Source organism: Lutra lutra, chromosome 5 (assembly GCF_902655055.1).
Source record: "Lutra lutra chromosome 5, mLutLut1.2, whole genome shotgun sequence".
NCBI classification, from domain to species: domain Eukaryota; kingdom Metazoa; phylum Chordata; class Mammalia; order Carnivora; family Mustelidae; genus Lutra; species Lutra lutra.
The window spans coordinates 158,169,379-158,182,314 of NC_062282.1; the positions used below are offsets into that span (position 1 = coordinate 158,169,379).

At 36.7% G+C, this 12,936-nt stretch overlaps 1 protein-coding gene across 1 annotated transcript; it reads right to left on the reverse strand.

Moving 5' to 3' along the window:
* Window positions 1-7,676: 7,676 nt before the first annotated feature.
* Window positions 7,677-8,631, reverse strand: LOC125101268 (olfactory receptor 2T11-like). The gene is given in 2 exon segments (XM_047731840.1): window positions 7,677-7,944; window positions 7,946-8,631. Coding segments are annotated over 2 exon segments (954 nt in total).
* Window positions 8,632-12,936: the final 4,305 nt, after the last annotated feature.

Here is a 12,936-nt window from a genome sequence, read left to right on the forward strand (position 1 = left end):
ATAATGCAGCTCTGGGAATGCACATAGCCTTGTGAATGCACATGATCTTCGTGGTTTCCAGGAATACGTTAGAGTTTTTCAAAATATACTATTGATATCTCATTCCCCACGTTTCCTTTTTAGCTATTTTGAATAGCCAATCCCCTTCCCCCCCAACTATTATATATTGTTTTAAAAAGCCATGATGTTCAACAATTGCCTTTAGTTTTTTTCCCTCAAATTCCCTGAGGATTATTTGTACTGGATAAGTGCTGTGTCAGATACAAAAACAAAAACAAAAGCAAAATCAAGACAATCAGGCTAACAAGGTCTTCCAGGAAATCAAGAAACCAATTCACTAACGTGAATTATCTGGATCTGGGGATGAGACATTGAAGGAAATCCAACATTATCTTGCCCCTCCAGTGGCTGCTCAGTCCCTGCTTTGTACCATCATCGACAGTATTGGTCTTCAAGAAGAAGAGGGGATATGGACAGACAAATTAAAAGTCCACAGCGTTCACTAGTTTTACTGAGATTCAGGTTTTTTTTTTATTGAATAGATGGTCTCCAGATTGCTGAAAGCCCTTCTTTAATTTCTGAAATTCTGAAAAAGTTGATTCAGAAAAATTTGTCCATGTTTGTATTGCTTTTATGTAAGTAACATTTATTTTCAGGAGTTCTCACTCTGCCATTTTTTTGACATATGTAACCTTCATTTTTGAGATATTTCTGCTGCATATATAATTCTTGCAATAATTTTTATATATCACCCCATTCTCTCCAGACCTGCAAGATTTCTACTGAGATATCCACTGATAATCTTGGTTGACAAATTTTTCTTTATGTAATTTGAAGTTATCTGTCTATTACTGCTGGTTTGCTTTGCTTTTGATGTGTCCTGCAATTCTCACTCCTTTTGTTCTATACATAATATGCTTTTCTGCTCCCTCAGTGCTTTAATATTGTCTTTTTACCACTGATATTAAGTGACTTTTTTATGATGTCTTTACAATTTTCTTTATCTTTCCCCCTGATGTTTGGGTCTATTTGAGCCTCTTGTGTATGTGGGTACAGTTTTTACCAAATGTTTTGTCTAACTGTATCATTTAGGGGCACTTGGGTGGTTCAGTCATTTAAGTGTCTGCCTGTAGCTCAGGTCATGAACTCAGGGTGTGGGGGTTGAGCCTGACATCAGGCTTCTTTCTCAGTGGGGGGTCGGCTTCTCCCTCTCCCTCTGCCCCCAGCTCATGCTTATGCTCCCTCTTTCTCTCTCTATCTCAAATAAATAAATGAAATCTTTAAAAAATAAATGTATTATTTAATACTCTTTTCAGAACTATCAGCAGCTTCCTGTTTTGTTTAGTCTTGTTTTGTTTTTGTATAAAAAAATGTGGTATTGGCAACAGGGTGATTATATTATTACAGGCAAAACTATTCAGTTTTTCCCTCTGGAGACAGGTTGTCACTGTGGATAGAGATTTAACAGTAACTAGACAAAAGGAGGGTCTCAGAACACTATTGGTCATTAGTCAGAAACATTTAGGCAGCGTTATGTTCCTGTGCTTGTGTGTGTCGGGGGAGGTATACTTGTGGGGTTGGGAGGAAGATGAAATATAAAAGAAACATGAAATCTTAAACTTCAAAATTTTTCATTAGGGGTATCTTCAGAAGTGAATTTCATAGAAGAAATAGTGTGTCTCTTTCAAGCCAGGGATACAGACAGTGATATGCTGGTCAAGTAGCTCTCAAGAAAAAAAAGAAAAATATCCTAAAGTGAAACAAACAAAAGACCTGACTGGGAATGTTTGTCAGTCCTCATGGTTTAAATATTTTTACCATGGACAATTTTAAACTACTAATGGTTTAACAACCAACTTTCAAAATTATTGAAATTTAACACTTGGGTCTCTTGATTCAGTGTGAACCAGCTCTAGAATACTGGTAGTGGAATATGTCATATTCCACTATGTCCACATATGACATAGTGGCATATGTCATTAACTTTGGGGAAAACAAGCCAGCTATAACCTGTAACTCAGTGAGAATTTCACCAAGACCTGACAGCCAGAAATCATTCAGACAACATAGGAGTTAAGAGGGAACATTTAGTAAGATGTCGAATAAAAGAAAGTATGAGTTCTACAGCCTATTTATGATTGGTTCCTCTACTTTGAGAAGTTGGAGGCTACCTTGGAGATGGTGGTAGATGAAACTATAACAGGGAAGGAGGTCCAATTTGCATGAAGGTGAATTAGCAGTGTTTTTTCCAGTAGCAGAAACAACTTGGATAGAAGATGAGTGGAAGTGGGGAAACAAAGAAGTCCTTAGAGAATATTTCCGGAAAATGAAGTCTGCATTGACTAGTTTATTTCCTAGTTTTATGTTTTAACCTTAAATGATTTTACCTGAAAACTTATGGAATGAAAATTTATAAAAGAAAAGATAGTCTATGTTCATGGGAAGGAAAATCACTGTGCGTTTTTGTAAATTTTTGCAAAAATTTTTATTTTATTAATATAAACTTTTAACTTCTGACTCTATTAGCAATATTCAAATATGTGCAACATTTTGAATGTGTGGAAAATTCCATTTTTTAATTGTTATTAAGTGGATGCTTGGTTCGGTGAACGTAGGAATCTAGGACTGATCTAGGTGATCTGGATCACCCTAAGAACATGATAACATAGTTTTGATCTTGGTGAGAATGATCCAGAAATGACACAAGAATGTCTACTATTCTTAATTCCAACTTGGGAATGGACTCTATTGACAGAGACTGCAGAAGACTGGATATACCAATGTACACTTGGGTTCATACTTGGTGCGTGACTCAGTCTGCAGAAGCATCAGTTATGACAGCAAATTGGTGACTCTGTCAGTGTAACACAAATAGTTTTTATTTGCATCTTATTGCTGGTGTCATATGGATTAATTCAGAGAAATTCCAGGGGCACCTGCTCAATTAGTTAAGTGTCTGACACTTTATTTCAGCTCATGATTCTCAGGGTTGTTAGATTGAGCCCCACATTGGGCTCTGCACTGGGAGTGGAGGCTGCTTAAGATTCCCTCTCTCCCTCTCTCTGTCCCTCTACCACTGTGTGAATTCTCTCTCTCATCTCTATCTCTATCTCAATAAAATTTCTGAGAAGATTCAGTGTCAGATCTTCTAAAGAAAGTAATCTAGTGTTACATTAAATAAGAGGAAACATATCTGGGTGGCTCTGGTTGTACAATGATGGAAGGTAATACTGAATTTAGAAAGATTCACTCAATTGACTGGATATATTGTTTGCATAATGCCAAATATCCACATTATTGAATCATTCATCTTGTAGTGTCATACATATGCAACATTAGAAAGTTAGCTCTTAGCATTATATTGCTTAGTGAGTATGAAGGTATGGTAGGACATAAAAGCTTTCTGGAGGTAAGGTGTATCATTTCAGTTCTGAGATTCTGGGGGAAAATAAATTGCTTGGATTATTTGTCTACATCCTTAACTATTAATATGGGAATGGATTAATATTAGGCATGAAAAAAATCATTTTCTGATCACTAAATAACTGATAATAAATTTAAAAAAATAGCTCCCAAATGTAAACACTTGGTTATTTTCCTTAGAGTGAGAAATATAAAATACTCAATTATATTGTTTCATAAAATGTATTAGAATATAAAATTTTATTCGATGAACAACGATTTAAAAATATTCTGCTTGTAGGGCCCCTGGATGGCTTATTCAGTTAAGCATCTGCGTTCAGCTCAGGTCATGATCTAGGGTCCTGGAATTGAGCTCTGAATTGGGGTTTCTGCTTAGTGAGGAGTTTGATTCTCCTTCTGTGTTCTCCCTCTTTTTTTTCCTGTTTCAAATAAATTTAAAAAAACTTTATAAATAAATAAATAAAAATAGAAATATTCTGTTTGCAACACTTTAAAACAGGTGAGATTCGGGAGTGGAAAAGGGAAAATGACAAAAAGATTTGGAGGAAAATAAAAAAAGATAACAAAGAAGGCTAAAAATAGCAATGAATTCAGAAAGGTCATTAAGAAAGGTATATTGAAAGGCATGAAGACTTGAGATGGATGAGTAATCACAGATAATGCAGAGATATTGAGAGATAAGTCAAAAGAGAAAGAGGAAGAAATATGAGGGAGGGACATAAGAAGAGAGGACATAGATGAGGATAAGGGATTATACGAAGAATGTATAATGCATATTCCTGCTCTCTTTGACTTGGGGCTTCAAGTAGGTGTTCTTTCTTTGAAATTGAAGAAGACATATAGCCCTTGATTCTAACTATTCAAATTCTTTTAGATGTAAATAGTAAAGAATCTTCATTGCAATAGTGTCAAAATTATATGGAGACCAGGATTTTCTCAGCTCTAGACCAAGTAGTTGCACAGCATTTTTTTTTTTTAATTTTGAAGACTGAGGTGGGATTGTTATAGTGTGACTTTTGATTTTTGCCAATGAGTTGGTGATCCCACATGGGAGAAGAGAGGCACAAGTTTCTCACAGGCCAAAAGGGAATAATCAGGATGAAATTATTTATACAGTCTTCACACCCTATAGGAATACTAATGGGAAACCCAACCAAAGCAATCATGTTGTTGTAATCAGACCGTTATAAATATGGCAAGGCTATCTGTGGGATGGGGAGGTGGCTAAAGTATAATAAAGTGGCCAAAGAAGTAAGATCTAACTCATTCAGGAGAAAAAAAATAAATATTCAAATAAAGGAACTGAAATTATGGGGTTAGAATAATTAGTTAGAATTTAGGAATGATTTACTGTATTTAGTGATGAGATAGATGCTGGTTGATAGTGAAGATGCAGTTTATCTAATTGCTCATTTCAAATGAAGAGGCCAATAAAGGACCAGTGGCAATTTCAGTCATCTACAAAAAGTAATTTTTGGTTTAGTGAGGCTTAAGTTTATAATAAGAGTGTGATAATTTTCCCCACCAGAGAGATTCCAGTTTAAGAAGAGAGAACCTTTGTTTTCCCATTCTGCCTTACCCCCACTCTGTCACAAGTCTTTAGTTAGTCTTATATTTTGTATTTTGAAGTGTTTCACTTCACTTCTTTTCAAAACTTTAGGGAATGTGGTTGTACTAGATAACTATCTTTTCTTCTTGGGCATTTCTAGGGAAATGTTTCCAATTATATAGGAAAGAAGTGGTTTCTCCCACATGGTTTTGTTCTCCATGAGGAGAGATTTTGACAAGACAATGAACTCTTTATTGGTGCTGAGTTGCTTTGTCTTTTTCCTAACTGCTGAGTTCAGTTGATTACTTATTTCACTTATTAGAACTCTGTTGACAAGTAGACTGACAACTGCAACAGACAGCGAATGAATGAGAACGTTGCCTGAAGATTTTTCTCTTTTCAGCCTTTCTCATTTAGTATCTTAAAAAAAAAAAGGCAATGAAAAAGGCCCCATTTTATCCCTGCATGGAAGAAGAGGGTGCTTATGCAACTTTGTGTGAAGCCACCAGACCCTTAAGGCAAATAAGAACTATGTATCTCATTTCCTTTTTTAGCTCAAGTCCCATCCAAGTGGACTCCTACTGCTTCATCCCAGTTGTGGAAGTGACCTCTCCCACAGTGGTTGTTGGGATGGGACAAAATACTTTAGGTAGTTAATGAGACATAATAGGTTTTTTCCAATAAAACATAAGACTTTTCCCAAAATGTGATCCCACTTCACTGGAACACATTGAAAGCAAAATGGCTTTTGAGTACATTTTTAACCTTCTGGGTAGGATATTTACAAACCACTACCTCTATTGTTTTATTCAGTGTAACAGAATGCTTATATTGGAAAGAAAACTAAAGTGCAAGGAATTCTGCTTTATTGTTAGAAATATTAAAAATAATAGAATTGTTCAAACCTGACAGCTAATACTTGAGTAGATGCTTATGGACTATTGCATATACCAGCTTAATCATTACAAAAACATTTCTAATTTAGGGGTGACTCTCTGGCTCAGTAGGTAGAGCATGTGACTCCTGATCTCAGGTTTGTAAGCTCTCACCACACATTGGGTGTAGAGACAACTTAAAAAGAAACTTAGAAATAAGTGTTTCTGGTTTATACTTCTCTCTCAACCCACCCTGGTCTATGATTCAATTGGTATGTATATTTCTCCCTTGCACAAGTAATTTATAGTAATCACTTATTTGAATATCCTAAAACTTTGTTACTTATTCATTTTGTATATCAAAACATTTCTTTCATAAAATCCTCAACATTTCTCAGATTTAAAAATAAATAATCCTTATTTCCCCCCTAGAGATTTAGGAATGACTTATGGATACATCTTCTAATTTTCATTTTTTTTCTCAGGTATATTTCTTATCTTCACTTTACTTTATGGATGTTAAATAACTGTGTCTAAATAATTTTACATTGTTCTACTTCAGTCACCAAACCAAGACAATTAAAATATGATGACTATACTGGTAAATTATTAAATCCTTTAGGTTCAATAGCAGTGCATTTTTGTTTATATTATCAGATGTTGGGACAAGAATACTTCCAAATTACAGAATCAGCTACATTCACTCTGTTTCCCCTTCTGCTAAAATTTTAATATTTATTCCTTTGAAGTTAAATGGCAGAAAGTCACTAGAATGTTTTCAAAAAATCAAATTAGGGGATGCCTGGGTGGCTCAGTTGGTTAAGCCGCTGCCTTCGGCTCAGGTCATGATCCCAGTGTCCTGGGATCAAGTCCCGCATCGGGCTCCTTGTTCTGTGGGGAGCCTGCTTCTCCCTCTGCCTCTGCCTGCCACTCTGTCTGCCTGTGCTCACTCGCTCTCTCTCTCTCTCTGACAAATAAATAAATAAAATCTTTAAAAAAATCAAATTAATTGCAGTAACATAAGGCTGAAAATAACTATTTCCATCATCTAATATAATTATGAATTATTAATAATAAGAGTTGAAACTAAATAACAACAAAAAATTCTTGTCTTCTTATAGATTCTTTTTGATGATTGGGACAATTTCATAAGTATTTGAAATTTTAAGTAGAATAAAATATGTAAAATAGAATAATTTAATTGGCTTTTTGTTTAGGCCTATAATCTAGCCTCTTCTTTTAAAAGATTAAAAACCAAGAACTCAATTTAATTCTTATCTTCATTTACAGATCTTTAGAAGATGGAGCATCCATGGACTTTCTGTGGTGATTGGCCTCTTTCGAGGACTGAAATTGATATATTTTCCCTTTGTAGTTGAAAAAGATATATAATTAATTCGGTTCTCCTCCTCCTCCTCCTCCTCCTCCTCCTCCTCCTCCTCCTTCTTCTTCTTCTTCTTCTTCTTCTTCTTCTTCTTCTTGGTGAAACTTCTTCATCATTATGATCACTACTTTCACCACCTTAAGTACCAGCAATCCAACTACACCATCAACATATTTACTACCACTATCGTCACCACTATCATGATCAATCATTACCAAACCTGGGTGCCTAACTCTTGAAGGTTCACAATATGAGAGTGAAGTCTAACACTTTCAAGGAAAAAATGAAGAAGATAAGCATGTTTCACCATGTTTTGTGTATATGGACTGAATCCATAAAGACAGTAGTCCCATTGCAATTTTAAGCATGTAAATACCAAAACTGAGACCTGAATATCTAAGTAGGGCTGATTTTGACTGAAAGAGAGGTAGGTAGTAATTGGCATTCATCTTACATTTGTGGTGTAATTTGAGGTTAGGCAGCATCCCAACACGTTTTTCAGAGCTCCCACCACCTCCTTGTTCCTCAAACTATATATGAGGGGGTTCATCATGGGGGTGAGGATGGCACCAAGCATAAAGAGAACCTGGTCCAGTTTTGGACTGTGATAAGAAGTAGGCCTCATGTAGACCAGCATGGCTGGACTGAAGTATAGGCTCACCACAGTCAAGTGGGAGGAACAGGTGGCCAAAGCTTTATTCCTGCCCTCCAGAGTTCATGCGGAAGACAGCAAGGAAGATGAGAGCATAAGAGGTCAGAATAAAGGACAAAGGAATGAGGAGCACCACAATACTTGTCATCACTATAGCCTTCTCATAAGCAGAGATGTCCTCACAGGCCAATTTTAGGATGGCCATGACCTCACAGAGGAAATGGGAAATCTCTCTAGAACCACAGATGGGGAAATGCATAGCATACGCTGTGTGCATGAGTGATATAAGTGCACCTCCAGGCCAGGAAATGAAAGTCATCTGCAGACATACTTTCTGACTCATGATCAGGGTGTATCTCAAAGGGTTGCAAATGGCCACATAATGGTCAAAAGCCATGAGGGTGATGAGGATACACTCAGCAATTCCTAGAGTCAGGAAGAAAAAGATCTGAGTTCCACAGGCCACCTGTGATATACTTCTCTTCCCTGAGAAGAAGTCAGTTGCCATCTTTGGTACAGTGCTAGAGATTAATGTCAGGTCCATAAGGGCCAGTTGGCTGAGGAGAAAGCACATGGGTGTGTGGAGGTGAGAATCCACCCAAATCAGGAATATAAGGATGGAATTTGTGGTTACAGCCACAGTGTAGATCAGAAGAATTGCAGAGACAAGGATGTTGATATGTTTTATACCAGGGAAGAGGCCCAAGAGGATTAAGTCCATATTTGAAGACTCATTTCTTTTATCCATGTTTCTGTCTTGTTAGGAGTAATCAACCCTGAGAACAAGCCAGATTTAGAGAAATCACAAAAATATGTTAGATTCTGTTCTCCAAGCTCTTTCATTTCTTTCATTTATTAACATTATCAGCAGCAGCAGGCTGTGGTATTTCTGCAAATGACAACATTTTAGCCAATTTCATGGCTGAGTAGGGTATCTCACGTTCCTACCTATCCTCTTTACTCACAGAACAAATTGGGACAGTTAATGTCTAGGTTGCATCTATTAATGTTATCTCAGAGATAATACAACTCCACCCTCTTTTTTATGTCATTGCTAGGAGACTCTTTTCCCCTCTCCCCCCATAGGCTCTCTCACTGCCCTACATGAACTTTGCTTAAGTATATGTTATATGTTCCATACTCACTCAACCATACATTTTTCCATTCCACTATGTCCTATACGTGGTGCTAAGTCTTACCAAGACAAAGATGAATAAAATATAATCTCTGATGCTAACGACCTTTAGCCTTATAAAAAAACATGACCGTGGACAGGTACATATGAAAAAGTAAGAAAGGTTTTATAATGGAAAAATATGTTCATCTATGGCAAATAAGGAAAGAATATGCAATGGGGGGAAAAAGACAGTCTTTTCAATAAGTGGTTCTGGGAAAACTGGAAAACCACATGCAGAAGAATGAAATTCGATCATTCTCTTATACCATACACAAAGATAAACTCAAAATGGATGGAAAACCTCAAAGCAAGACAGGAATCCATCAAAATGCTAGAGAAGAACATGGACAGTAACCTCTTTAACATTGGCCACAGCAACTGCTTGCAAGACACATCTCTACAGGCAAGGGAAAGAAAAGCAAAAATGAACTTTTGGGACCTCATCAAGATAAAAACTTCTGCACAACAAAGGAAATAGTCAACAAAAGTAAGAGTCAACCATGGAATCAGAGAAGATAGTTGCAAATGACATTTCAGATAAAGGGCTGGTATGCAAGATCTATGAAGAACTTCTCAAACTCAGCACCCAAAACACAAATAATGCAGTCAAGAAATTGGCAGAAGACAGGAACAGAGATGTCTCCAAAGAAGACATACAAATGGCTAACAGATACGTGCAAAAAATGTTCATTGTCATTAGTCATCAGGAAAATGCAAATCAAAACCACAATGAGATTCCACCTTACACCAGTTAGAATGGCAAAATTTAACAAGGTAGGAAACAACAAATCCTGGTAGGGATGTGGAGAAAGGAGAACCCTCCTACACTGTTGGTGGGAATTCAAGCTGGAACAACAACTCTGGAAAACAATATGAAGGTTCCTGAAGATGTTAAACATAGAACTATCTTGGCACTCAACAATTGCACTACTAGGTGTAAACCTCAAAGATACAGATGTCATAAAAAGAAGGGGCACATGCATCCCAATGTTTGTAACAGCAATGTCCTCAATTGTCAAACTGTGGAAGGAGCCAAAGTGGTCTTTGAAAGGTAGACAGATAAAGATGTGGTATATATACACAATGGAATATCACTCAGCCATCAGAAAGGATGAATACATACAATTTGCATCAACATGGATGGAACTGGAGGGTATTATGCTAACTGAAGTAAGACAAGCAGAGAATGACAATTATATGGTTTCACTCATAGGTGGAACATAAACAATAACATGGAGGACCATAGGGGAATGGAGGGAAAACTGAAGGGAAGAAATCAGAAAGGAATACAAATCATGAGAGACTCTAGACTCTGGGAAACAAACTGAGGGTTTCAGAGGGGAGTGGGGTGTGGAGATGGGGTACCCAGGTGATGGCTATTAAGGAGGACAGCTGTTTGATGAGCACTTGGTGTTATACACAACCAATGAATCATTGAACACTACATCGAAAACTAAAGCTAACTAACTGAACATAATTGAAACAAAAGTTCATGGTAAAAAAAGAAAAAGAAATTCATATTTTGCACAAAATTAGTGGAAAATATAGAGAATACACTGTACAATGGAGATGGAAAATATTCCTCAATTTTAAAATCTAGAGGAGATGCAGGAAGAAAGTCTAACCTCATGTAGACTTTAAGAAACAAAGGCAAAAACTAACTCTCAAACTGAGGCATTAACTCTCTAGGCATTTAGAAAGGAAAAGTGTCTCAGAGATTGGCTAGCTCAGAAGAATAATGTGGCTTGTCTAGGTTCATATTATTATTAAACGTTGAAGAGAAATGGTTAAAAGTCACTTCTCAGCATTTTTTCCAATTATAGTTCACCTTCAGATCCGTATTAAATATATTAATATTAGAATTATCATTAAATAAAGCCTTGTGTGGACATTTTATGACTTTTCTAAGTCCTTTTATTGAAAGGTTTACTTTTTGTTTAACTTTATTTTTTCAATGTTCCAAGATTCATTATTTATGTATCACACCCAGTGGTGCATGAAATACATGCCCCCCTTAATACCCACCACCAGGCTCACCCAACCCCCCATCCCTCTCCCCTCCAAAACCCTCAGATTGTCTCTCAGAGTTCACAGTCTCTCAGGGTTCATCCCCCCTGTCTGATTTACCCCAACACCCTTCTCCTCTCCTTCTCCCAAAATTCTCCAATGTTATTCCTTGTGTTCCACAAGTAAGTGAAACCATATGATAATTGACACTTTCTGCTTGCTCACTTCACTCAGCATAATCTCCTCCAGTCCCATCCATGTTGATACAAAGGTTGGGTATTCATCCTTTCTGATGGAGGCATCATACTCCATAGGGTATATGGACCGTATCTCCTTTATCCATTTGTCTGTTGAAGGGCTTCTTGACTCTTACCATAGTTTGGCGACTGTGGCCATTGCTGCTATCAACCTTGGGGTACAGATGGCCCTTCTTTTCACTACATCTGTATCTTTGGTGTAAATACCCAGTAGTGCAATTGCAGGGTCATAGTGTAGCTCTATTTTTAATTTCTTAAGGAATCCCCACACGGTTTTTCAAAGTGGCTGCACCAACTTGCATTCCACCAAGAGTGAAAGAGTCATAAAATGTTCACATTGTGATAAAAAATTAATTGATATTTAGAAGAAACAGACCAAATATTTGGAATATTAAATTTAAGAATATTATCACATTTCGATGGAAATTTGTTATTTAATACAACATTCTATTAATAATGTTCACTTCTTAAATAAATAAATAAATGAACAAATAAAGCCTTGTGTTGTTCTCTGCTTTATTAGGATAATGTTAGTTTCATTAATAGATAATCTTCAATATCTCAGTGGCTAAATGGCTATAGTCAAAAATTGTATGTCTTATTTGAAGTAAAAAATAGACTGCGGATAGGCAGATGGCTCTCTTTTGAGTGACATGACAAATCCCCAAGCTCTTGACATTTTGTTTCTCATAATCTTCAACACTAACTTTATTAGTAGTAGTATTAGTATTAGTATTTGATTGTCTCTGCCAAAAGAACAAAGTTCTCTTATTTTTTTTTCTTTATTTTTTATGTTCAGTTAACCACTGTATAGTACATAATTAGTCCTTCTAAGTTCATTCTTTTCATCTGCATCAAGAAGAAAGTAGGAAGGATGTGGAAATGTTAGTGGGCCAATCCTGTAAGTGTTTCATTGACCTTACATTAATAAATTTGAGTCCAGTCACATAGCAATAGATCACTGCAGGAGAGGCTGGGAAGTATGTTTATCTCAGTGAAAAGGGGAAAAGAGGAAGTAGATTTGGTAAATTATCCTATAACATTTAAATTACTTTGCATAAAGCCTATAATTTAGTTCCCAGTGGGGATACTCTTTTGTGTTCCTTTACCACTTTACTTGAACATATGGAGGTATTTGAAGTACCTGTTGAATTGAACATACCTTCTGCTCAGGATGGCATTTCCTCATTCCCCTTCCATTCTTGGCCCTTCCAAAATATAAGTGATCTTTCTTCGGAAACCACATTAGTTATCTACTGCTGTGTAACAATTCTCTCAAGATAGAACAGGAAACATTACCTCAGAGCTCTTCCCATCAGCAATCTGTTTGAAGCTTGACTGGGTCTTCTGCCCAAAGATTTCCAGCAAAGCTGTGATAAAAGTGCTAGCAGTGCTACAGTTTCATCAATTCTCCAATGGGAGAGGATGTATTTCCAAGTCCAGTCAGGTGTTGTCAGCAGAGCTCAGTTCAGTCCTCCTGGGTTGCTCTACTGAAGACTTCTGGCTGGCTGGTGATTGGGAGTTTTATTTTTTTTACTTCTGTGATTTTCCATGGGGTATCTCATAGCAAGTGGCTAGCTTCCTTCAAGAAAGAGGGGAGGAAGAAAAAAGA